This window comes from Zeus faber (assembly GCF_960531495.2).
Source record: "Zeus faber genome assembly, chromosome: 11".
NCBI lineage: Eukaryota > Metazoa > Chordata > Actinopteri > Zeiformes > Zeidae > Zeus > Zeus faber.
The window spans coordinates 28,501,029-28,528,731 of NC_137205.1; the positions used below are offsets into that span (position 1 = coordinate 28,501,029).

Here is a 27,703-nt window from a genome sequence, read left to right on the forward strand (position 1 = left end):
TAATTCTGCGCAGGATGACGCGCATGCGCAGCGGCGTCCGTCCCCGCTCCGCTCCCGCTCCGCTCGCAGGAAGTACGATGTCGAGTCGGTGGAAAAAAGCCCGGAGAGCCCGAGTCGGGGGAGGGGAGAAAAACAACACAATAACCGCCATGTCTGGTCGGTGAATCCGCGAGACCCGCTTTTTTTTTCCTCCCCCCCGCCGCCGCCGTTCGCAGAGGCCGAGCAGACGGGGTGAGTAGAGCCGCGGAACGCGCTCAAAGGGAGGGGAAGAAAAAAAAAAAAAAGGAAGCGATCCTCTCCCCCCGCTCGGCGGGCCGCGGCGGCCGGAGCTTTGTGTAGCTGCGGGCTAGCCCGGCGACGCTAACGCTAACGCTAACCAGCGCGCACATCCTCTGTTTATCGGGTTTTTCCTGTGTGTGATATTTAAGCTGGGACCCGCCGCTGTTTTTATTCCAGCGAACCCTTCAATTTAATGCGGATTTTGTGTTATTTCGGGGCGATATTACAGCCGGGACGACAGAGTCAGTCTAAATAGCATCGTGGGGGGTGGGGGGGGGTGGCGCTGCTGCTAGGTGGCTAACGCCAATGCTAACTGTCGCTCGGCCGCGGAGCCTGCCCGCACAGTTCGCGTTCCTCGCCCCGCCGCCCCCCTCCCCGACGTCCGTGAGATGTGCCGGGATCGACGCCCGACCGCGTCGTGTTCGGGACGCGGTTATCCTGGAAACGTTTACCCCGCTATCGGCGTCGGGGCGTGAGGTCGCGCTCCGGGGTAAATAACGTTTAAAACGGAGCAGTGCAGGCTAACGGGTTAGCTTCTGGGTTAGCATCGGGGAAAATGGCTCTCCGCCGGAAAGCCATTTTCCCGTGAAAACGGCTCAGTGAAAGTGGGTTCGGGGGGTTTGAGGGAGGATTTAAATCCGCTTCACCGCCGCGGAACCGCGGCGGACCCGCACGAATTAAACGGTTTTATCTGTTTGCGGCTCGGGTGATATCACACGGGGGGCTTTAGCGGCGGGTTTCCCGGCCTGCCCGTTGTTTTATTCGGAGACTCTGGAGGAAATGTCGGCGGTCTGGGCGGCAAAGCGGCTCCGCTTTGTCCTGCTGGAGGGACGGCAAGGTCAGGAGACCCGGTTCAGTCCGGGCTTTTGAACCCTTTGTCCCAATTTTGCACAAGAAAACAGTTGGGTTTTTTGTGGCTGTTTGTAATTCGTTATTTTATATAATTTAATTGAAAGATCCGGCTCGCCCGGGTCCCCAGTTGGATCGCTCGGTTTAGTCGAATCAAAACACCGCGTGTGTAAACAGTAAGAGGGGCTCGGGTTCCGATCTGCGTGGAGGGGAAAAAATACAGATCCGATCCGAGTGGGTTTCAAACGCCTTTTGAAAATCGTCGTTTCACCTTAAAGGGGGGAGGAAAAAATAAGTTAAAAAACGGGCTTTCTGAGCGGTTCTCATGCAACCGGAGCTTTTTTGCGGTTTGTTTACATGATCTGCAGAGAAAGAGGTCGGAGTCGGAAGAAAAAAGTGAAAGGAGCGTTGATGCAAATCTACACGTGAATGAAAAGTGATCATAACCTGCTGCGATATTATCACAGTTTCCCCACAGATTACAACCATCAAAAGACCTTATCAACGCAATGCATTCTGATTGTTTTAGCCACCGTTACAGACATTACTTATTTGTTTAATCTCCTAAATTGGGGTTGAAAGCATCCTTAGAATGGGCACCTCGTCGGATTTATTTATATACATGTTGGACTTAATGCATCCTATGATGCCAAGTAATAGAATGCATTTTAGTGAAACGTCGTTTTCCCCTGATATTGTGTGCGATTAATTTTTTAAATACATGCCGCCCTGTAGTGTAAATTAATGATGATTTTGCAAATTAGATTTAATATGTTCTCACAGTATGCGGTCTGAAACATTAGTGCCTCGTACATTTACTAACTTTACGACAGTTTTCGTCTGATATCGAACCTTATGCTGATGTATAGTTCATGTAGCTTTGTTAGTTCTCTATCCGTACACGGTTAATTTGTAATTGTATTGTGATGCATCCCAATTGTGTAAAATTTGCTGTGGTTATTGTGAGGAAAAAATACTTGTCGCCTCTCCATTACAACAAATGTTGAATGGGGTTTGCGTTGAGTTAGTAGCAGACGATGTAAAGGTCCACGGATTTAAAAAAAAATAGTAAAAAAATAAATAGTTTCTATGCATCAGGTAATCCTACATCGGTATTTTTCTTATTTTTGGAGAAATCCCATAGCTTTTTTGTGTGCATGTGGGGGAGGGGCTGTTTTGCCTGACTTTGCTGGAGCGTGGTGCCCCCCTGCATCCAGTTTGTCAGGGTTAGGGTTAGGGGAATGTCCCTATCTACATAACTTCTATAACCTATACACAGAATAACAAGGGGGTCGGGGCGGGGGGTTCTGGAGCGGATGGACTGTGTGTGTGGGTGAGGGGGGGGTTCTGTACGAGCGTGGCAGGTTTTGAAGGCTGCGTGCAGACGTACAGGACTTCATTGTCAGCTGCAGGTGCTGTTCGGCTGTCACCTTCAGTTTAAATGGAGGCGTTTCCTTCGTACCTCGGCTCCCCTCTGCAGATACTCTCTTTCGATCATGTCACCTATTTCCAGCTTTCTGTGTACAGTCCTGCCTTCTATTTTCAGATGGTAATAACAGAGAGCATTTTTTTGTCACTTTATTCTTTGCTTTTTACATTCCATGCGTATGCAAAGAAAGATAAGGAGATAGGGTTGATTTTCCTTTAGAATAATCTTCAGCAAAGTAGATATGTGGCCAGACGGGGGGGGGGGATCCATCACTATTATCGGGTCAAAGACTATGCTCTTCAAATTGCTCATGAATAAATGTTCAGAAATACATGATAAGGAAATGCATATTAGGGAGCCTGGATACTGTACTTGTAGCATCCGAGGGAGTACTTTTCACAACCATCCATCTTCCAACCAGCCATCACAACCCCTAAACAGAAATCCACACCGGGCTCCGAGGCATTTCAAACACAGCTGTACATATATACAAAAAGGAATGCAATCTGTATTTCTTGGATTTGTTTTAAGGAAATCGTGTTATTTTTTTCCTCTACCCATCTGGGCTCTATTTACACGTGTTTAAATGTGGCATGAGGCCCTGTTTAGACAGTGTTTAGACACATTTAGGATGAGGGCTGGAGGGAGGCGGCGGAGCCTCAGGAACAAACAAGGTTTCTGTTGGCTGCTCCCCAAGCCTGACCCCAGAGGTCCAGACAGAATCCTGGCCGTTTTACACATAAGATGCAATGAGGGTTTGTTTCTGAGGTGGTACTTAAAGGTGATGACGACACAGGCAGCGTCACGGGTGGAGGTTTGATTCCCAACCGCATTATTGATTATGCCCTACTTTACTTTAGTTGTTTTAAACGATTTGTTCATTTGATCTTTGCATTTCCAAAACCAAAATGCAACTTAAGGTGTAGAAATTGTTTTTTGGCCCCTTAGTGTTTTACATCTGTGGTGAGGAATATATTTGGGGCCTATTTCAGCTAAATTACAATAATAACTTGTTGTCACATTACATTTTGATATGGTGTTTGTTTTTACTTTACCTTAAGTCACTGAGAATACTGATTTTTAGAAATACATTTTCCGTACCCAGTTGATTATGGTTATTTCATATTCTACATTTCTATCCCCTAGTGAATATTAAAAACTTCTGAAATTTAATTGAAATGATTGGTTGTGCCTGTTCAATTAATTTGGTAATGCAGCGTTGCAGATATATTACTCCCCCAACAGAAGGTATTTAGTTGTCGTTGTTCTGTTTCTACAGTAAATCCAGTGTTTTGTCCCTACACAATGTGTGGCTGGTTGGTCTACTGTCGTCCTACCTGTCGTGTGTGTGTGTGCGCCTCGCTCTCCCTCTCCGTCTACCTCACTCCACCAGCCCCAGTTCCTCCATTTTCCCTCCCGCCAATCAAAACCTCTCCCACACCTTTTTTTTCACCCACTTTCCTTTGAGCTGCTGGATGTTTCCTTTCCCTCACCCTCCCTCCCCCATTCATTCCTAACCCGGACCCCCCACCCCTATCTCTCTTCCCTTCCTCCATTTTCCCCCCTGTTCATTTCTAACCTGGACCCCCCACCTCATCTCTCTTCCCATTGCTCCTTTTTTCCCCCGTCTCGCCTCTCTACGTTTCCTCTCTCGCCGTCTCCTTCTCCTCCGTCAGTCTGAGTGCAGCAGGGTCCTCGGTGGATGGCCGGGCGTAGCGGAAGTGGTGTTTTCTGCACGACGGGGGCCATCTGGCTATCTGCTGCCTCGCGCCACTCTCTGATTGACTTGAAGAGGGACTCGCTGGGCCAGATGGCCTGCCGGGCACCAGAGCAGAGGAGGGGCTGGCGGGCCACAGGGCTGAGTTCGGCTCTGGGTGGTGCAGTACCACCCACAGCACCTCTAGTGAACTTTAATTGATAGGGCGTATTGGGCCAGATGTCATGATTGGATACAGTATCAATATACAGTGTATTGAAATTTTAGGCATAGTGAGGGTCGTTACCAACTTGTCAGTGTACCCTCTGACAAGTATTTAATGGAATCATTTCATATAATTCATTTTAATACAGAAATAATTTGCTTTATTCTTCTGTAAGTAAGTTTATTGAACTTATCATATATATATGTACGCACAAAATAACTAGTAGTACAGTACAGTAGTACTATACACATTGTGTTAGAATTTTACCTGTTTTATTTCAAGTATCATTTCTTCCAACTCGTTCTGCTGCTTTTCTGAGTGATACTAAGTATTGAGTGAAGAATCCAAATTGAAAAATTGTCCTGGTGAAACTTTGAAGTGATTGCTGTCTTCACGTTGAGTCATTGATGCTCACGAGTAGTCTCGTGTCGGTTTACGTCTGCTGCGCATATCACTGGTTTCCATGGTGTATTGCCCAATCTTGACGTTCCGTTACCATCCGCAACCCTGCTTTCGATGGAGTATGTCAGGAATGAAATTGGCTTGATATGGCCTTCATGTTTCTCCTTCCCAGACCATTCTCTACTATAATTCTTCAACTTTGTTTCAATGAGTTTCCATAATAAGCCGTTGGTGTAACCCCAACAACAACTTAATTCCAGCCGTCAGCAGTCTAGCCCCCAGGGATAACTGTTTGGGAGACGTGAGTTTATGTTAACGAACCTATCGTTTAAAGTTTTTGTGTTGAGCTGCCTCTGTTGTAGGTGAATTTAAATGTATCACTGAATCATTGTTAATAATTGAGGGTGCGGCTCATAACCTGTCTGTGGGTGCATATTGTGGGGGATACATTTTGGGATTTTTGGCTTCTTGTGACATCTGTGTATACATGTGTACAGGACAGAGCCGATTAAGTGCAAAGTATAATCTGTTACAGATTAGGGAGCATCTGATTACAATGATAACCGTCATTTTACTTGTTATAATCATGTCAAGTGAATAACTCCTAATCTGATTAGTTAGTGAGGTAGAAGGGAGGGTGTCACAGAAGATCACGTCTGTAGGCTCTGCGAAATGAACTGAGATCTTATTTAGGCTTTCGATATGTCAAGTATATTTTTACATCCATCCATCTCTCTTTACCCACATTCCCTGGTCGCGGCCTCAGGTCCCAGATATATTTCCCTACGTTTACCTCTTTGTCTGTAGCAACGGGTAGGGAGACAATTTATTTAAACTAGGGATGCAGTGGTACACGGTAGGGCTGCAGGATTGAAGTTTAAAATTCAAATACAATTTGAATATATAAAAATAAAAAAAACACAACTTGAACGCTGAGATTGCCGTTCGATTGTGTATTTTTAAAATGTTATCAATTTAACATGTGATGAGCAATAAAGTTAAACTTAAGTTCATCCAGTTTGTTGTACTGTGAATGCACATTAGAGAGAAATATTCCCGTTAACGGTGTGCAAAGTAAGTCGGTGTAGATGCATGAGTGCATTGGCGCGGCACGATCACTCTGATCGGAACTACGGAACTGTGCGTAACACGCAAAAAAAATATATATATATTTAAAAAAAAGGGTATGTATGTAAATATAAATGACCCCCTTGGATGGCTGTGTGCCTTTTTATTAAGAAATTCTCTTCAGACACTTGCTTCCACTCGCACCAGGTGCTTGCCCCACTTTCCTCTTCTTTTCTGCCACACTCTGACTCTCCGCCAGGAACTGGCCCCTTAGACACCTGGGTCAATCTTCCCGCTGTCTTGGGCATCTCTCCTCCAATCAGATGAACTTGTGCATATTATAAAAACTCACCAATGAGCTTCAACCCCCATCTCTCCCTACAGGCATACACACAGTGTTACACTAGTTATTTATGGCACAATACAAAAAAAGCCCCAAACATTTATTATGTCTTTTAACTTAAAAAATCTTTTTTATTTTTTTTCTTAAATATAAAGATAATACTGTTACTATGGCCCAAAAGTGGATATATCACGAACCGAGGTCCCACTGTATCGTTGCATCCCTAATTTCAACTATTTATTCCTCCAACTGGAGCCTCTGTTTGCCAATCTTTATAAGGAGGATATGACCTAAAGCTTTTCTGTATTGGGTGTTGTTTCAAAATAGTATATTCTATCATCCTGTTTTCATCATTGTCTTCAATAATAGCACTGTAGACTTAATAAGTGATCATATGTTTGGCATTGCTACATAAAGAGTAGCCACAATATTAGCATGGTTTAAATGGAGCCCCTTTATTTTGATTTCTTTGGGTATGAGAATGGAAGTGAGAGAAAAAAGGCCCTTTCAGTATAACATCAGTGATCATACACTTTACAACTTTATTGTAAGCTATCTACAGTGTGTTCCTGACGTGAGGAAGGCTGAGTGTGCACTGCTGGGGCAGGCGGTCCCTTTGTAAACACACTACAATGCTGTTTAAAAGGCTTTTCTTAGGTCTCCTCCCCACTGAGCTTAGTGTAAACGTTTAACCTGCAGATGAGGTCTCTTGTCTGGTCTCTAATCCGGGTCCTTTTTTCCTAATTCACACAAATGAACAACAACTCCCCTGCAGCTAACTTGAGTAGTTCTTCTTAAAGACGTCATATTACTGTATGCTGACGCTGTTGATTCCAGTGGTAGGATACGTTTCATCTCTGAATTCTAAATGTAGTATGCTTTTATTGTATATGCCTTTTTATTTGTGTGGTTCTTTGCCATGGAGTTACTGTATATAATAATTTTACTAGTGCTGGTCCAGTTAAAAATGTTTTCTTTAGTGTAAGTTTTCAACTTAATCTTGTTATACATATGTATGCATTTGGGAGAATTGTCAATATTATTGTAGTCACACCACTTTTAGAGAGTAAACGTTTTAACGAAGTGTGGCAGTCAACTGAAAACCTGACCGCCACAGTTCTAAAGCTTAGAAAACCTTCTGTTTATAACCTAAACAAGCTGGGGAACAAAGGGGACAGTAGCTCAGGCGGTAGAGCAGGAAGTCTAGTAATGGGAAGATTGCCAGTTCGATCGCCGGCTGTGGACTACTGAAGTGTCCTTGAGCAAGACACTTAAGCCAACTGCTCCTGGATACATCAGATACTAGGATGGGTAAATGCAGAGCACTAATTTCCCCACAGGATTAATAAAGTATACATTATCATATTTAACCGTTCTCTATTGACTAGATTCTCGATCTTTTTAAATTAAATTTTAAATTAGGTACAATTTTGAAAAGGGAATTGAAACCTTTTTTTAAGGTGCAGAGATTTGATGCGCGATCCCTTGCCTTTGTTAAATACAGAAGTCCCTTTCGCAGGCTTTTTCTGTGTTCGCCCATTGTGTGAAAGCCAAACGGCACTGGCCTGTGAAGTCCCCCCCGCCCCCCCAGCAGAGGTGCCATGGTCACGTGGTGACGGAGCAAACAGCAGTGTGTAAATATTAGGCCACCAGCCATGAAAACCAAGAGGAGGCCTCGGCGCAGCGCAGGGAATAGGCCGAGCACTCGGAAACAACTGCATCGATTCTGTTCATTTTGTGGTTTTCTTTGGATTTTGTTTGGTTTGTTCATCTAATGGTAGTAGAAAACCACAGCAACAACCATGTTTAATATTAAATAAATAACTTCGAGCTATTTCTGTTATTCTGTAAACTTAGCTTGTTAACCTATTAGTGAAATAGTAAATATTTAGGTGTCGTGCCAGACCTGATTTAAAGGATCTTGACATCGTTAAGTCACCCAACATTAGATTCTAACTGGTATGTGTCCTGTTATAAAATAGACTATGTCTAAATAATGGCACCAAACCAAGGTGTTGTAGTGGCCGTGGGATGAGCAGTAACACATCTGGCCTGTTGTCACTGCAGTGGGGGAAGGGCTGAGTCCTTTTCCATCTCTTTACACTATCAACAAAGGTGTGTCCCTGCAGGCCTACGCCTCACAATGTGTGATGTAGTGGTTTTGGGCCCGACCTTTGGTTAAATATGCCATGTAGGCGCTTCCAGATTTTCATTTTTAAATAGCTAAATGATAACAATATTTTAATTATTGAACAACTTGGCCCTCTGAAATTGGCTTTAATTTGTTCAGGCATTTTTAAGATAAATACCCTTTTCATTGTTGTATGAATAATTTGGTTTATGTTTTAATCTCCTTGCACAGTGTAACTCCTTAACATGATTTGAAAATGTCTTAAATAGGGAGGGGTACGGGTAATGGATTACTCGCTGTGACGTGCCTCCTCGATTTTTATTTTATTTTTCCTGATTTTTGTTATTTATTTTTTCCTCACCAAGGCTATGCATGTCACAACTACTTGTTGTGACATGCTAATTGATGTATTTGTGGCGGCCCACCACAATATTGACATTGACCGCCACATTTTCTATTTCTTTGTACTATTTAAAATGGGTAAAATATTATTTCATTGTAGAGCTGCATCGATTCTCTCTCTCTTTCTCTCTCTCTGTCTCTCTCACTTACCCATTGACAATGGACCCATCTGAGTACCGCTCCTTGGGTTCGGAACCCAAGCGCTACTACTATGGCAGTTTGCCGGTTCCTATACAATCAATATATACCGGACCAAACCACAACACAGGTTTATGTGCCATGCGCGAGCTGCCGATTGATATATCCGCCCTCCAGTGTTCTGGAGCCGCCACAAGCCCCTTCAGTCAACATTATGACGCGCGGCCGCTTTCCTCTCCAATGCGACTGGTGCCACTCGCCATTTGGTCGAGAGCCGAACATCACAGGCACGATGTCCCATTATTGTCGCTTAGCCAATCAGATCAAAGTTGGAAGTCGTAATAGTTTTCTGGTTCATACAAACTGTCAGTTATTTGTTAACATGTAACAAGTGAAAAGTATATAAAAAGTAAATAAGGACAAATGGGTTTAGTTCATAAAAAAAAATCTCTAAAATAGCCCTGATCTTAACTTTTTTTTCTTTTAATTCCAGCTACCACCAAATATTAAATCAAATTCTGTGGGAAACACTGCAATGGATATTTACAGTCTGCTTTGGGTCAGAACTTAAATATCCAAATTAACTATTACGTCATCTTTCTCCTTCCTCTCCGAATGTTTGATGTAACTGTGTTTACAAACCACAACCTGCCCACGAGGGAGGGGCAGGGCTTATTTCTATGTCTACAGACATGATTGGTTAGAGGTGAAAGGTCAGCTTTATATCGTCCAAACTGATTGACTTTCCGTTGCCACTTCATAAAGACGGGGAAAAGAACATTTTAACCAGTGGTGCCGCAAGGTCAGGATGCGTTTAAAAAAATAAATTCTTCCCCATGCTAGTCATCCATTTGGAATCGAGTACAAAATGCGATCACTCGATCTGTGAAACCATTGAAAATCACCATCCCTCGTCTTAAATCTATTGACGCTAAATGATGCCTCCAGGATTTGTCTGGCACAAAATATACGGTCCAATCACGGCATTTTTTGAAAATTATTATTGTTAACTATTTACCTGTTGATTGTGCTTCTTAACACTTCACTAATGACTTTTGTCAGATATGTGATCACATTTTTGTATTATTTATTTTGTGGTATTATTTAGTTTAATGTCTGACGGTGCAGGAGGACATTGGTCATGCTCAGTCAATGCTGCCTTAGTAATTAAGCTTTTTTTTATCAACTTGTACTACAAATCTCATAAATTACTTGTACTTATTGTTTCCTCCTTGTTTATGGTTTAAGTGCTATCTTTCTAGTCCTCAAAATTCATGTGAAGGACCAGAATATCAACAGGATTATAATTGCGCTAATGCACTTTAGCATTAATCATTATTTTAAAGCAGAGCTGTTAACATACATCTTATAAGTTGAGTGCACACTAGATTTGCCTTGTTACAGTTTTATTTTATGACTGTAAATACCTTTGTCTAACAGTGTGTTTTCGTTGTTTCCACAGTGTACTCTCATTGGCCGGTGTGACCCCCCCTCCCCCCTCCCCCAGGCCCGCCTCCTGCCTGCCAGGGAGGGCCCTGAAGGTTCAACCTGCTTCCGGTTTTGGGGAGAAATGGCCACCAACCCCCCACTGCTAAAGAGCTAAGCCACAGTCTTCTCCCCCTCCCCCCACTTCCTAATCACTGTTCATGGCTGTGTTGTGAACTGTGATTCTCTCTTCCGATTTGAATCACAGTACTATGGCAATGCATGATATGAGCCGTGCAAAGGGTTTCCCCTGTAAAGAATGTGATATGGTTTGCCCGAGTACACCTAGTCTACTAGAACATATGAAAGCACATTACCAGCAAGAAGAGACCGGACGTTTCGAGTGTGAACAGTGTGGCAGAATTTACAAGCACGCAGGCAGCTTAGCTCATCATAAGAAATCTCACGAAGTAGGTTCGTTCCAGTGCCCTGTTTGTACCCGTACTTTGCCCAACGCGGTAGCTTTAAAAAATCACCTACGCATCCATACTTTATCCCCTAGTAGCGCGCAGACAGAGGAAGAGAGCGAGGAGGTACCGGAAGACGGGGGCCACGACGAGAGGGACTACGGCCTGGCTCAGGACCTCTCCGACGGCTTTGCACGCTCCCATTTGAACAACAGTGGCATGGGCCATAGTGTCCTGCAGAGCCACGAACCAGACGACCACGGAAAAAAAGGCTCCCCCGGATCTGACGACGCCTGGGACAGACCCTTCAAGTGCGACCAGTGTGACAGAACCTACCGGCACCACGGTAGTCTGGTGAACCACAAGAAGTGCCACCAGCAAGGAACTTTCAAGTGCTCTGTGTGTTTCAAACAGTTCAGCAACCTGGCGGCCCTCAACGGCCACGAGCGCACCCACTCCAAGTTTAAGACCCCCGGGGCATCAATGGTGAGCAGCAGCAGTAGCAGCAGCAACCAGTCGTCCCAGAACGACGACGGCGGATCCTGCTTCTGCCACCTGTGTCAGGTGGCGCTGCCGAACAAGGCGGACTTTCAGGAGCACATCCTGCTGCACAACGCAGCATCCTCCTCCCTTGGCCTTCCCCGCAGCTTTCCTGGCATCATGCCTCACAACCTGAGTGCGGTTCGCTCCCCAGCATACACCCCTGCCTTGGGGGATCCACTCCCTCTCCCACCGCTGCCCAGCGAAAAAAGGGGACCCTACGACCCTATAATGGGACCTCCCGTCAACAATCCCATCTATACTTGTGCTTATTGCGGTGCAGGCCACCCAGATCTGGAGAGCCTGAAGGTCCACTACTTGACCCACGACCCTCATCCCGGCTCTCACAGTCAGGACAGCTCCATCCTTAATTCCGATGGAATGAGCTCGGGTTCTCAGGGTTCTGTGTCGTCCCCTTCGGGTGGCAGAGTGCCCCAGGCCAACTCCCCAGATGACGGAGAGCGCCGCTTTAAGTGTGGGGAGTGTGGCAAAAGCTACCGCCACGCAGGGAGTCTGGTCAACCACAAGCGATCCCACCAGACGGGCCACTACCAGTGCACCATCTGCTGTAAGCAGTACCCTCATCTGGCTGCACTCCACAGCCACCTGCGCAGCCACAAAGGCCGCCCCTCAAACCAGCCCATTAACAACGACAGCAATGACTGGCTGTCCTCTGAGCCGCTTACTCTTGATTCCCAGCAGAGTTATGTCCAGGAGGGCAGTGGCGCCACCACTCCAATCTCCCTGCCAGGCAACCTCGGTGATACCGCCCACTTTGTACCAGACGGTGGTCACAGCAGTGGCTTAGACTCTTTAGAGTTCCATGACCGTTTTGATGGAAGTTCCTTGTCCCAAAGTAGCTCGGCACATCGCCAGGCCGATAGACATATGTGCGCTGACTGCGGCGAAATGTACGGTGACATATCTGGCATCAAGTCACACATGTGCCCACGGCGTGGCCAGCAGCAACAACAGCAGAGCAACATGTCCAACGGTTTCATGGGGAACATGAACTATCATAGCCCTGGCGGGACCTCCCTGCCCTCTGGGGGCTCAAGCAGCATGAAGGAAGGTAGCAGTCAGCGCCAGTACTCCCAGAGTGGTGGCAAGAGGATGGCCAGCAATGACAAAGACGAGGATGATGGGGAGGTGTATCAGTGCTCTGTGTGCGGCAACCACTACGCCAGCCTCAGGGCTCTAAGAAGCCACCTCCGTAGCCATGCCAACAACCCAACAACACCCGGTCCATCCAACTTGGGACAGGATTGGAGAATGATCTGTTCCACTTGCGGCCAGAGTTTCTCCAGGAAGCAGGACCTCCTGAATCACCAGCTGGTCCACGGACCGCAGCGACCGGACGGGCAGGCCCAGGGCCTGGGGAGCGGCTCCACCAATGGCAACGACAAGATGGATGGGCGCAATCATATTTGCGTTGACTGCGGAATGTTTTTCGCTGACCGCCACCACCTTATCACCCACCTTTGCCCCGGCAAGAACCGTGCTGGCAGCATGGGTAAACAGGGCCTGAATGGAGCCAAAGGGATGTCTGGAGGGGATGGCGTCAGTGGAGGGGTCGCTGGGGGAAGTAACGATGTCGGGGGTGATGGTCGCAGGTCGATGGGAGACCAGAGCGACAGGCCCCACAAGTGTGACCAGTGTGGCAGAGGATACAGGCATCCCTGCTCCCTACTCAACCACAAGAAGTCCCATAAGACTGGTGTTTTCCGCTGCCTTGTGTGCCAGAAGCGCTACTACAATCTACTGGCTCTCAAGAATCACCAAAGGACACACTTTGACCTTAAGAGGTGAGTTTATTCTAGGTTTGTTTTTATTTTTTCTTTCCATAGTTGAGTTGTAGGCCACAACTCAAATATGAAAGGAAATGTTGATAATTGTTTCATGTTATTTCTTGCAAAGATGTAGAATGTTGCTTTCATTATAGTTATCCAAGAAATACAATTTAACATTGCAAAATAAATGTGACAAATGCACATTCAACCGCATGACAAGGAATCAATGATTTAACTTGTGAATTGTCAATTTTGAGCAAAAAATAAGTTGAAGAATTTCAAATTATGTAAGGCAAAACCAATTATTTGGTTCTATGATTAAGCCGTCATAGCTTAAGTGATCAAGATAAATTGCAAGAATGCAAATAGAATCTATATGATTTAGATTTATTTTTGATAATTCTTTACTTTCCTCAATCTGTTCTCTCCCCTGCTGCAGGCACAAGTGTGAAGAGTGTGGTAAGGCCTTCAAGATTCAAAAGCAGCTGATAAACCACCTGCGTCTCCATGAGGAGCATCGTGCAAAAGGTCTGGTCCGCACAGGTCCCAACGGATCCCGCTTCCAGCAACCCGGGCCATCCCAGATGCAGAGTATGAGAGCAGAGTCCTCCAAGACCCATGGAATGGGAGCCATGAAATATGGTCCCCAGGGCTTTAAGAAGCCCTACTCCTCAGCTGGAACTTCTAGGCCACAGAAGTTTGACTTATCTGAGGGTGGGCGCCGGCCCTTTGCCTGTGATGAGTGTGGGAAGACGTACCGCCACGCGGGCAGCCTGGCCAATCACAAGAACCTCCACAAGATTGGGGAGTACCACTGCAATGTCTGCAACTCTACTTACCCCAACCGGCTGGCCATGAAGAACCACCTGCGCCTCCATTTTGCCCAGAAGAAGCACAACTGCCAGGAGTGTGGCAAGGGCTTTCGTACCCAGAAGCAGCTAGCTACCCACACCACGGCGGGTCTCTGTAAGGGACCACAGGGACCCGGGGCCCAGATGGATTTTGAGTGTGACGGCTGCTGTGAAGGCTTTGCCACTGCAGATGAGCTAGCAAGCCACGACTGCCCAGCCCAGCATCTGCCTTCCTCCTCTGCCGCCTCAGTGAACAGCTCCACCCTTAGTATGGAAGGCCGCAGTGTGGTGGACATAGACTCTGATGAAAGGCCCTACGCCTGTGACCTGTGCAGCTGTGCCTACAAGCATGCCAGCTCCCTGCTGAACCACAAGCACACCCACAAGACGGGTGACTTCCGTTGCAACTTCTGTGACAAGCCGTACACCAACTACATGGCTCTACGCAACCACATGCGTATCCACACGCAGCGGAAAAAGCACATCTGCCACACGTGCGGAAAAGCTTTCCGGCTTGCCAGATTCCTACGCAACCACCAGAAGGTCCATGAGGAAGGGGCTACGCCCTTCGGTTGCCCCAGCTGTGGGAAGAGTTTCCAAGGGCGGTCGGGCCTGGCCAGGCATCGCTGCGGGGACAACCAGGTAGGCATGGAAGGCAGGAGGAAGGCCGTCGCACCCGGAGGAGAGGGCGAAGAATGTCGGTACACGTGAGTTCTCGTCAGTTGTTTGTGATTCTTCGAAGTTGAAACCCCTCCAAAAAATAGTGAAGATCAATTTAGGTCTCTACATGTCTATTACAGGTATATGATCTCCAATCCGGCTTCCTTGGGACCATACGCGTGCCGGAATTCGGATTTTTCTGAAGTTTGGACAAATTGAATTAGTGGAGAGACCAGATAAGTCAACCCTGTTTGCTTTCAGATAGCATATCACACACAGTAGTTTTTTTTCCTAGGATTCCTACTATCAAACATTTTAATTTAGATGAATTGTTTTTTCCTTTGTTTTCTCTTACCAAGTAGTTCTTTTATTTATTTATTTATTTTAATTTTTATTTATTTATTTATTTATTTTTGCACATAAGCTAAAAGTAATGTTTTTGTGTGTTCCTTGTACTTGTTATGAATTTAACTGTAGTGTTTTGTTTGTGATTGATTGTTGTCCTATGTAGATTATATTGATGGCCAGTTATCAGAATAGAGACTGTTTAGGCCCATATTATGTGATTGGGCCTTTGGCTCTTGTGAATCAATCTCTTGCTAAGATTAAGCCTCAGGAATGGAAGGGAAGTATTTTGAGCTAGCTGCACTGCACATGTTAATCCTCTTGGAAAAATAAAAAATTATTAATTAAGACCGAAACTTGTGATTATGGTAGTTCCGACTACATTGCCACGAGATAGACATTTTCTCCATTGGGATATTTATTATTATTTTTTTTTCATTGCCACATTTGATGTAGGCATCAAAAGATTGGCTGTTGTATCCAACGGGGTGGTTTTAGCTATGAACAAAGCTTTGAAAGAAGCTTGTGTCACTTTGTGCAGTGCAGGAAGCATTTGATACCTCCCGTGTTCCTACTTTATCCAGTTTGTCCATAGCTTCTCCCCTGTCCCCCCTCCCACCCAACTACCCACAAACCTTCTGTTTTACCTTTCTAGAAATCCTAGTTTAAAATGGTACACCACTTTAATAGTTTTCATGAAAGCTATTAGCCGGATTTCAGATCATATACCTGTATGTGTGAAATGTAGCTACCTTGGAGGATAAGTTTAAAGCATCAACTTTTTCTACTTATTTTAACAGAAAGTGGTAACCAGATATTAAGATTAACATGGCTAGAATGGTGAACGCAAACATCCACGATCAGTTGCTAATCTCCATTTTCCTCTTCCCTCCCTGCCTTTCCTTCCTCTGACCCCCCCCCCCCCCCTTTTTTAAATCTATCGCTGCACAGATGTGATCAGTGCGGCCGGTCCTACCGTCACGCCAGCTCCCTTCTCAACCACAAGAACACCCACACCGTCGGCATCTACCACTGCGCCGTCTGCCTCAAGACCTACTCCAATCTGCTCGCCTTGAAGAACCACCGTCGAATCCACTCAGAGACTCGCCGACACCGCTGCCACGACTGCGGCAAGGCCTTCCGTGTCTCCTCCCAGCTCTACAACCACCGCCGTGTCCACCAGAAGCAGCGAGAGCTCACCTGCCGGTCCTGCCAGCGCTCCTTCCCCACACAGGCCAGCTTTAGGCTCCATTTGGAGATAAGCCACGGCCAGAACCCGCAGCCCCGCCAGCCCAGACCCCAGCAGCCCCGGCCGGGGGGCTCCCAGGAGCTGGGCTGGGGATCGGGCCTGGACCTCACCCTGATGCAGGCACAGGGCCTCGACCCAAATTGTGTGGCCAAGGCCCGTAGCCGCCAGGGCCGTGGCGGGGTCGTCAAGTCTCATGTGTGCGACCAGTGCGGGCGCGCCTACCGCCACGCCAGCTCCCTGCTCAACCACAAGAACAGCCACAAGACGGGGACCTACTTCTGCAACTCCTGCCAGAAGGAGTTCCCCAACCTGATGTCCCTAAAAAACCACCGGCGCATCCACACAGAGCCCAAGCGCTACCAGTGCCCCGACTGCGGCAAGTCCTTCCGTGTCTCCACCCAGCTCATCTGCCACCGTCGGATCCACACCAAGGAGAAGCCGTTCTCCTGCCAGCAGTGCGACAAGCGCTTCTCCTCAAAGTCCAACCTGAGGCACCACATGAAGGTGCACTGGAGCGGCTCGACGGCGCCCCCATCCATGGCCATGGGTGCGCCCAACTTCTTGGGTATGCCCGGCGGCCCCTTCATATAGGTTAAGGGATCGGGTGGGAGGGAGGGAGGGAGGGAGGGGGGTGGGCGGGCGGAGCTAGCGGGAAGGGGAGCCAATCAAATGCCAAGGTGTCCCGAGGTGCCAAAATGTTGTTCCCCGCCTCTGTGCACTCATCCTCCTCTTCCTCATTTCCATGCGTGGCTGTGGTGTAAGAGGACGGGTGTGTATGAAGGACAGGTTGCATGGCAGACAGTCGAGGCCCTGCATGCCGCACAGGCCCATATATAATGCACAAGGAACAACACAAAATGGACGCCACTAACACACGGGAGGCAGAGAGGACCCAAAATGGACTACGTACACACACACACACACACACACACACACACACACACGCACACGCATTGCTTCGTCTGCCCTGTTTTTATGCAGTTGCCTTTCTTATTGAACGCTTTGTTGTGGCGCCGGGCAGCTGCTTACGGTTTCTTCCCGACATGTAGGGCGGACTGACTGACAGGCGGACGGACTAGACAGGCCTAGTGTAGTAGCACCCCGCTCACAGCTACACGGACTGAGGGCTGCTGCTTCTGCCCCGCCCCCTGCCTGCCCTCGCCCCCATAGAACCAAAGTTCTCAGACCTCACTCTGCCTGGCGTCGATGAGATTTGTAATCCGAGTTGGGGGAGATTGAGAACAACCGGCTGCTTCCCCCCCCTCGTACGGGGAACCGAAATTTGGCGTCCGTGTGTCCCGTTTCCGGGCCCCCGACCCGTAGGTTAGGCAACTTACGTAAGATAAGAACGAGCCAGTAAAGACTCTTTAAGTTCTGCTTAAGCAAGGTGACCGCCGGACAGACTTGACGGGCGGGGGACACGGCCGGCGGCTAAATTGGATGATGGGGCGAACTCCACAGGTGGTACGCCGCACAGGTCACATGGGCTTGTCCATTTTATAACACAGGAGCTGATTGGCCGGTTGTTGAATTTGCTTTCTCTGCTCTCTCTCCATGCATTTCCCCGCCTCCCCATCCCATAACGTGTCGATGGCTATGAAGCGGTTTATTTTAATTTTTTTTTTTTATTGTCTTGGATTGCGGCCTTTGTGACGTCGTAAAAGCGTCTATGCTTGGACTAACCAGTCGTCTTTTCTTTTTTTTTTTGTCCTGTCTTCTTAATATTCAAGCTGCGTGTCGTTTTGTTTTCTTTTTGAAGTGTGAGCGATACGTAACCGGTCTAAGCTCGGCTGTGGGATTTTATTTTTCTGATTTTATGAAAATTGCGAAAACTACGGGACTCAAGCGAGTTGTTGAACCGTCTCGCTCTCTCTCTAACCCTTTTAAACTTGTATGTGTCTGTCTGTGTGTGTGTGTGTGTGTGTGTGTGTGTGTGTGTGTGTGTGTGTGTGTGTGTGTGTGTGTGTGTGTGTGTGTGTGTGTGTGTGTGTGTGTGTGTGTGTATGTGTGTCTCTGTCTGTGTGTGTGTCTGCGCGCACGCGTGTGTGGGTCACTTGCAGTTTGAAGATGAGCTTCAAAGCCTCGCAGGTCTCCCTGCAGACCGCAGCCCGAGCCTCTGATTGGCTGCCTCTTTATGACATCACACTAGTAGACCTCGCTTTGCTCCGCCCATTTTATCACAGTTCTCTCTCTCTCTCTCTCTCTCGCTCTCTCTCTCTCTCTCTCTCTCTCTCTCGCTCTCTCTCTGGTTAGAGGGTGTACTGTACCGAGCCTCGCACGCCCGAACCGGCGGAGTCTGTATAGGCCACGCGCCGTGGCGACTCCGAAATGGAGGAGAGGGAAAAGGTTCAAAACCACAAACACAAGGAAAAAAAAACAAAAAACAAATTTAAGGAAGATGTATATTTGTAGGCCCATGCCGGCATATTTTTATTTATTTTTATTTTTTTTGTTTTATCCTGTATTGTAATCGTTCTTCTGACTGTATTATCTACAGCACCTCTTTTTATAAGATGAAAAAAAAAAGACGACATTGTAGTTAATGCATTTATTTATATTATGATGATTATTAACACTTGTATTGGATGGCGCTAGTCTGTAGGATGTGAGTTTAGAGCCGTGTTGATGTAAACCACCCGTAACCTTCCTCTTCTCTCCTCTTGCTCACACGGAGCCGACCGAGATGGACTCCCTTCGGGGGAAAAAAAATAAAAAGATAAAACACGAAAAAGAAAACTTTGCTCGTTCCGCAGGACTGTTCCCCTCCTGTTAAAAAAAAAAACAACAACAAAAAAAAAAAATCTGGTTAACCACACTTTGAGAAAAGGTTTTCCTCCTCTCTCCCTGTTGAGCCCCAAAACGTCAGTCGGTTTTGGGGGACGGACGGTGGGCGACGCACCCGGTCCAAAGACCTCTCCTGCGTGTTCCCACTGCAGTACGTACCAAGATTAAGGAGCTTCATGGAAATAATTTTTATTCTTTACTTTTACAAAGTGATGTGACAGTTTTCTTTCTCACACACACACACACACTCGTTACTTTCTCACCAAGTTTGACTGAACCCCACACACACACACACACACACACACACACACACACCTACTTGCCCACAGCCTGTTTCACACTCAAAAGGGACAAACTTGGTGAGCTTTTTAAGTTTTTTGCGTTCAACTTTTTGCATCATTTGAAACTTTTATCTTTGTTGTGTTCCAGTTTAAACGGTAACCGCTTGTATTTATTGCTTTTTTTTTTTTTTTTTTTTTTTTGGTCTTTATTTAATTGTGTGTGTATCTGTGTGCGTGCGTGTGTGTCTGTGTGTGTGTGTGTGTGTGTGTGAGAAATGCAGTTTTTTTCAACGTTTCGGGGAGCACTGGTGCTAGCAGCGTCGAGATGTGGAGTGACCGTTCAAGTGCTGTAGGAGTTGATGTGATTTTGACCTAGAACACGCAAATAACTGTACATTCTCTCAGTCTGATCCTTATTTTATTTTTCACCGTTTTGAAAAAGAAAAAGAACCTCTATTTTTTTTTTCTCCCCCCGCCCCCCTCCCCGAGTGGACACTTTCCCCTCCTGCATTTACAAGTAGTTTTAGAAAGAAGAAAGAAAAGGATTGATTTGTTTGGAACAAGTATAACCGTTTTTTGTTTTTAAAGTTCTAACTTTTTTGTTGTTTCCATGCATATATATGTAATGCTTACTAGTATACACTTTTATAAACTATGTTTTGATAATTCATTTCTTAACAAAAAAACCTTGTCCATATACTATAACCCTTACTGCTGAGACCTGAAAATAAATAGCTGGAAAAAAAAAAACAACAAGTGGAGGTCGTTGTTGTCCATTGCATCCAACAGTTCAAACACACAGAGCTGGTAGACAGGCAGACAGACAGGTAGTCCTTCCTCCTCATGGAACACTGCTAGTGGTAATTGAAAGTGTATTAAGGGATCGGAAACGAAATTGGGGGAAAATAAATGCCAATATCACATCACTTATTACTTTACTGTCATGCATTTTGTTCTGTTTGCTTCTTTTGGGGGGAAAAAAATCAATCTTGGTATTATGAAACGAAGCAAATCATATTTCTATTTCTGAGTTGACCGTGCTTTACATGAACCTTTTCACTTCTCACCTGTAGGAAGTTGGCGCTGGTGAGCAATGTATGACCATTAATATTAATGAGCCTGACACCACGCCCCCGCCCCCCGCGGCTGGAAACAACACTTTAAGCAAATCACGGAGTTTGGAAAGTACGGAAGAGAATTAAGGTCACATGAGGAAAAAAGATTGCCAGGTCGGGGAAAAATATATTAAAAAAATTGTTCTGAGATTGATCTTAATTTAAGGCTTTAATTCTCAGATCATGAGTCAGAATCAGATAATTTCTTAGAATTCAGATATTCTCAGAATTAAAGGTTTTTTTTTCACCTGGCGAAAACTATTCATGTGTAAAAGGCACAGAAACATTACACGTCATTATTAAAACAATCCAGTGTTTACTGTCTTTTTTTGTCTCAAACTGTTACTACCGTTTTACACAGGCAACCGCTATACCAACAGAATCACAATTTTACTTTTTTTTTTTTTTTTGTCAGTTTGCTTCCCCAATTTAATTCCTTTCAGCTGCTGAACACGTTGGTCTCCTGTTGTCCCTTCTAAACGTCACCTTCGCTCCGTCGGGGAGTCCAGTGTTTGGATTATTTCCTGACCAATTGACAGCCTGGAAGAGGAGTTTTTGTTTACTGTCAAGCTATTTTATTTTTTGTTTAATTAAACACAGTTGAGGGGTTTTGTATTTTTTTTTTGTATTTTTTTTTTTTTATTTTTTTTTGGCCACAGCTTATGTGTGTTAAAACATGTGTTTTCAAATTTTTATCTGACGTTTAAAATATCGGTTTGGGCCGCATTTGTTTATTTCCCACCGTCCACATTTGTAATGCAAGAAATGGAAGCTTCAACATTGGCTCTAAATCATGAATCCAGGTGGAAAGGTTTCCCAACAACCCACAATGTCTCTAAAATGGTGAACTTCTATATCTTGGTATATAAATATATCTACTATTGATTGACAACTGGCTTGTGTTTTAAATGCCTCATTCTGACTCTTTGACCTTTGACCTGGTGTCTCATCCTTCACACCGGGGCTGGGGAACCAGTCGACCATCCACCACCATGTGGGTTACTCACGTGTAAATTTGCATCTTATGTTGACTCTTAAGGTGGCATTTACTCATGTTATGTTCACAGGTAAATTTGAAAATCTGAAATGCAACGTACGTTGTGACGTTCCATCGGTTCCCATTGGGTCATTTAAATAGGGCAATTAAAAGGAAAAAAATAGTTTCATAATTTCCCATGGAAGTTTATCTCTCTGTTGGATAAGGCACGAGCGACTTCTTTTTCAAAAGCCCCCCCCCAAAAAACAGAAGAATAATCTGCTTTATCAGATCTAAGGGCCACCCAGCGGACCATGTGACCGGAGGGCCCTAATAGGCCCGGGGGCCGCCGGTTCCCCACCCCTGCTTTAGACTTTCGTCAGTCAAGCTTTAACTTGGAACGGTTTCAGAACGCTGCGGGTGAAAACACCCCGACTTGCTCCTTTGTACGCTGCATTTTCTGTGCCTCACTTGGTCATATCCAATAATGTGTTTTGTGGTTTTCTTTACTGTCTGGCAGCAAATGTGCGCAATAAAGGTTTGTATTTGATAAAAAAAGAAAAGCTGTCATTGTTGAGTAATAGCGCTGTTGTATCTCGTGGCTTGATACCGCGTGTGTTGGAGTAACTGGCTACGCAGACGGACTGTGGGAACCAACATTGGAATGGACCGACCTCCCAAGTCAGTCGTTTCAGGACGAAAACTGAAGATGAAATCCGTTTGCCTCGAATTGAGGACTAATTTGTTAATCATAACATCGCTGGCTTTTATGGCTAAAAATGGGTTGTCCCGAAGGAAATTCCATGTAATCCCACAGTCCAACACTGACGACTAATATAAACACAAGTAATCTGTTGGAGGCCAGTCGTGATGCTCACGCAGTTCCTCTCTGTGCTCCTCGGTTAGATAACGTGGAGTCCTTGCAGGAAGGTTGGAATTTAAATAGAAATGACGGGAAAAATGTTTTTGTGTTTTTGTTTTTATTTTTCTTTTGACGTGAGCAAACCTTTGGCGTCTGGCTTCTCCCTGTGACAACCAATACATTATATCATTGTATTTTCAATATTCATTAAAATTAATATCTATATTCTATGTTGATGGTAGAGGTGGCCTTTTGCAATATTACAGACGGAACCAATTCCACAGTTATTTGGAATTTAAGCCGATTGTTGTCATACGTTTAAACCACCTTTTGTCTCTTCGTTCCCTTCCGTTTCGCGTCCCGGCAGTCCTGGGATTTAGGTGGAAATTAAGTCCTATTGGTCAATTCTCATCTCAGCGCCTACACAAACAGCCCTGAGAGAGCATGAAGGGATGCCAAAATGCAGCGTTTTTGTTCGGATGTAACCATTTTAAGAGCGGAACAGACATTAATGTGGCGTTCAGGCGCCAACAAATAGCCCATTGTTCCCTTCTGTGTAGGAACACTAAACCTGTTTCATGCCTAAAAATTGCCTTCGGTGTCTAAAATCTCCCGGGACAGGCCATATCGCTTTCCTAAACCTGACTCTCATTGTCTTCTCGTCTTGCTGCATGTGCCCCACGTTTCGTGGCTATTCAAAGCGTTGGAATACCAGCGGAGACGGAGCTGGTTTAGAAGAAGGAATTCTGCATCTGATGTCAAAATAACCTCGGGGCCACAGAGCTGTTGGCTCCTCACAGTTGGTTCCTTGTGATGTAAACTAGTAATGAGAAGCCAGGAATTTAGACTTGTTCTGCTACATAATAGCCAAGGTTGTATGTCAGAAATGTCAACTAAATTGGGATTTGGAATCTTATGCCAAGATTTTACACTCTATGAAAGCCCCTTTTATCAGAGGTGCACCTCTAGTTGGTGCTTTGATACTTAAGTGTGATTGTTAACATAGTCACCTCTAGTAAACTGCAGGAGACAAGACTTTACATTCCTTTACTTTCTGTGTACTTGTTAAACAGATTCCAGTATTTCATATCTGTTTTGCGCTGTTGTCTCAAACAAATCACATCATTTTGTCATTTTGTAAAAGGGTGACTCGTCTCTGTTTTTCCCCAGAACTGAGCCCGGTGGAGTCCACCAGCAGCACCAAGAGCTATGTGTGCAACCAGTGCGGGCGCTCCTACCGCCACGCCAGCTCCCTGCTCAACCACAAGAACAGCCACAAGACGGGGACCTACTTCTGCAACTCCTGCCAGAAGGAGTTCCCCAACCTAATGTCCCTGAAAAACCACCGGCGCATCCACACAGAGCCCAAGCGCTACCAGTGCCCTGACTGCGGCAAGTCCTTCCGGGTCTCCACGGCGCTGGTCTGCCACCGTCGGATCCACACCAAGGAGAAGCCGTTCTCCTGCCAGCAGTGCGACAAGCGCTTCTCCTCCAGGTCCAACCTGAGGCACCACATGAAGGTGCACTGGAGCAGCCCGCCCCTGTCCAGGGGGTCCTCCTCAGCCTTCCTCACTATCCCATCGCGTCCTTTCCTTTAAATGTCCTTTCCCAGCCGTTGCCTCCAAGCCTCTACCCAGGGGAGAGCGTGTGCCGAAAGCAGCGTTGGGTGGAGTTGCCACCAGCAGAGGTGTTCAGTGCCGTAAACTAACACCCAGACCGGGCCCCATCGCGCCCTCAAGACCTTTCCTCGAGGGGAGGGGGAGCTTGGCAGCTGAAGAACCTGGAACAGAGACACCCATCAAAATGGACAAGTACAGCTAGCAAACATTTCCAAATGAAACAGCCTCACTGTACAGTTCTCTTCTCAAGGTCCTGCAGAACATTGCTCTAAAGAATGGAGCTGTCCAGAGCTTCCTATAAATGTTGTTACAGTCAATGCATCAGTTGCATTAAATAGTGCTCTTAGGTTTTTCCATTGACACTAGAAGTGGGGCTATGTCTTTGCCATTGAGTGGAACTGGCATTCAAATGGGTTAGAGGTTTGATACTCCCTATCCATTGACAATAAGACACTAGGATCCAAGGATTCAAATGTCCTGTATGTTTCTCACGGTGCACTGATAGTTGAATGGAGCAGCTCAGACGGAAGGACGTGGTGGTGTATCTATGGATTTGAAGTGGTCATTTTGGTTTAAAGACTGCACCCCTGAGATCAGCCACCCAGAAGAACCCGAGGTCTTTCTGTCCTTAGAGTTGTCAATGTTTTGTGCCGTAACGAGGTTTGCTCCTTCCTCTAAGCCAGTACCAGCCAACCAAGAGAACCTGATACCCAGCAGCAAAACCCATCAAAGAACATACATACTGTTTTCACCAGATATTATGTCAAATGTCATAATGTCAAAGAGGCCGCGTTGGAGACCTTTCCACCCAGTTAGGACAAATTTCAGAGAGAAACTCTGGTGCAAGCTAAACTGTAGCTCACTTGGCTGCAAGACGGTGGTCATGAACGAGCAGGTGGCAGTGGTTCTGAGGAGCAGCAATGTTTATCTCCGTTCAAATTTGCAATGCTCTCTCTATCTTTCCATCGCCAGGAAGTGGGATACTGGCTGCGGTGAACACAGTTCTCCATTGACTAAAGGACAGCGCTCGTATTTTCAAATGTGGGTGAAAATGGAGACGTGGTGGAGAGGAAACCAGGGATCAGCTCGATGCCTTTGCTGCATGAAACATTTTACCTGAAACTGACCGGCAACCAGACAATTGTAAGACAAGGGAGGTTTTGTGTCGGAGGGGAGAGACTCTTACCTTACACTTGGTTTACTGCACCACCTTCCTGTTGGCCTCTTAACAGTTAAAAGTTACTGTTAGTACAGCAAATAACTTGAGAGCCTTTTCCCCCCTACATCCACCCTTGTTGTTGTCGGGTAGATGCTGGTGTTTACACCGCACCATGTACGGTATTTCTGTTCATTCCCGAAGTTGGCAGCGCCAGCAACTCTTAAGATGCTCAAACTGCAAACCCACACATCGCCAGTTCTCTTTCCGAACGTAAAAGTCTGGACACATTTAACAACCGTACAACCGTGGAGGCTTTTGTATTCTCTGCACTTCTGTTTCTGAGTGTGCGGCATATGTGCACCTGGTGGGGGTACGATAGGCTACACCCACCTCTCAAACAGAGTTCCTTGTGTGTGTGTGTGTGTCTCAAAGGGCCTTAGGTTAAGGCTACTGCTCCAACCTTCACCAACTCCCTTGCGCCGCTTCGACCTCGAACGGCCACAACCCCCCCACCCCCGTCTGCCGTCTTCAACCAATCTCAAATGTCGATACATAGAGTAATTACGCTGGTGTCACTCACTCTTCACGAATACCAACACGCTTTGACGGCAAATTGGCATGTCCATGCTCAACTATGGGTATTGTACACATTTTGTGGGAGGGGGGGGTTGCCTTGAAGTAATTTCTTTCTGCGCCCAAGTCCAGTGACATTACTCAAATTGTACCTTTTCCCCAATAGTCTCTGGTGTGACTTGCACCGCTTACAGACGCTCGTTTCATCCCCAAATGAGTTGGGACGTCGCGTAACATGGCGCCTCGACCAAAACATCATGCGGAGGAGCCGTAGTGATGACTTTCAAGGCCTTTGGGACACCGCCCTCTAAATGTGTACTGGCACTGGTACTGGTGCCCAGTGGTACACCCTCCTACTGGTTGATGTAGATTGGTTTGCTTTGGCAGGACTTAAGTGGCGTAGTCTCAGTCTCAATATTCTTTCAGTTATTGGTTGATTGAGCCACACCCGACTCCTCCATCAGCCCTTCCTCACTGGAGTGGAACCGATCCGACCTCCTGAGGGCGTCCGGAGATGTCTGCTCCTCTGTCTGGCCTACGGATGTTTCTACCTTGTGTTTTTCTTGCAGCTCAAAGGCTAAACCCTTACTGCTCAATGCGGCACCTCTGGCTATTAACGCGGATAATTCATTGCAAACAGCTCCTTCTCTGTCTATCTCAGATGTCAGTGGTTATCCTCAAGTACAAAGCTGATGCCCGGGAGCCGTTTAGCTTTGTCCTTCAGGAAAACCGCTGGAATAAATTCAGGTGTCCAAATGGCAACCTGTCTACCAGCAACTGCCGTTCTCCGGAGATGAGTTTGTGAAAATGGTGAATTACCCCTTTTGATTGTCTTTCTTGGTAATTACATTGTATTTGTATATTACTTTGTTTTGGCACATGTATTTTTGATGCCCGTGCCTGATAGGTGAAGTATATAGTATAACAGGTTGTGGTACAAACAAAAAGAGAAGTAGAATATAAAAGTGATGATGTAATGATATGTATTCTTTGCTTACACTTGGTTGTAGAACGAGGACCTGCGGTGGTTTTTTGATCTCTGGCCTAAAAGCCAAAAAGTCCAAAAATAGGACGTGAAACAATTAAAAGAGCAAACAGAACACCAAACACATAATTACAAACAGCACAATTATCACAAAACATGAATTCATTGACATGTCAAGGTCAGAGAGGGGCGTGGGACCTGCAGCGATGTCACAGTCATGGGCGGTGAGATTCCTTCCCGTTTTTCAGCGCAACCCGACTGTGTGGCCCGGCCAGAGACGTACGATCACCTGCAGCCAAGTTTTTTGGGCGGCCATTTTGTGTCCCCACCACACGCCCTGTATTCATGACAAATGTAGCATTGGAACGTAAGATTCGCGGTTCAATGGAACCAAAACGCAATGTTCTGCGGCTCCGTCGAACCACATTTGTTTGGTGAAACTGCTATTGGCTGCTTGAGCTTTTCATCGCAACTCCTCCACCCTCCTCCGCCCTACCTACTTTTGTACCCCCCCCCCCCCCACGTGTGACTCTCATTGAACGCGGGATAATCACACGCTTCATGTCTTCAGTGGGACGCACACAAAATGGTGCGAGTGGAAGCAGGAACGTGTAGAAGTGTAGCGGTAGAACCCTTGGTGCTGTTTGGTTAGACCATGTATCGTCCTTGTACCTCTGTATAATTTCCTCTGTATGACTTTTGTATATGAACTGGCAGATCGTGTAGGGCTCTGTCGTTGATATCCACTAATAACCTATGGTGATACTAAAATAAAGCGTGTGACCATAGCACCGCCGTGTCCCAAAACTCTGAATGTGCAATCTAGCCGGGAACGCCAGTCGTCCGTAGAGGACATCTTCTTCAACATCCGGGGTCGAGAGGGCGGCAGGCTTCTCCTGCGCACATTCTCCCCCGACTGAAGACAAGAGGCGCGTCGTGGTTTCCCGACTGGGCGCCAGGAGTCGGCCACACCGCGGCAAATTGCACCGTCTCCCACCGGAACCCAGCGGCGAGGGCGGCGGCGAGCGCGGCGGACGCTCTCGCTGCGTGATTGTGACG

At 46.3% G+C, this 27,703-nt stretch overlaps 1 protein-coding gene across 1 annotated transcript; it reads left to right on the forward strand.

Moving 5' to 3' along the window:
* The first annotated feature begins 109 nt into the window (after positions 1-109).
* On the forward strand, positions 110-27,475 carry LOC307236757 (uncharacterized protein). The gene is made up of 5 exons (XM_080009266.1): positions 110-231; positions 10,426-13,200; positions 13,625-14,743; positions 15,993-16,855; positions 23,479-27,475. The coding sequence occupies exons 2-5, from the start codon at positions 10,661-10,663 to the stop codon at positions 23,904-23,906; spliced, it is 4,950 nt and encodes a 1,649-aa protein (XP_079865392.1). The 5' UTR covers positions 110-231; positions 10,426-10,660; the 3' UTR covers positions 23,907-27,475.
* Positions 27,476-27,703: the final 228 nt, after the last annotated feature.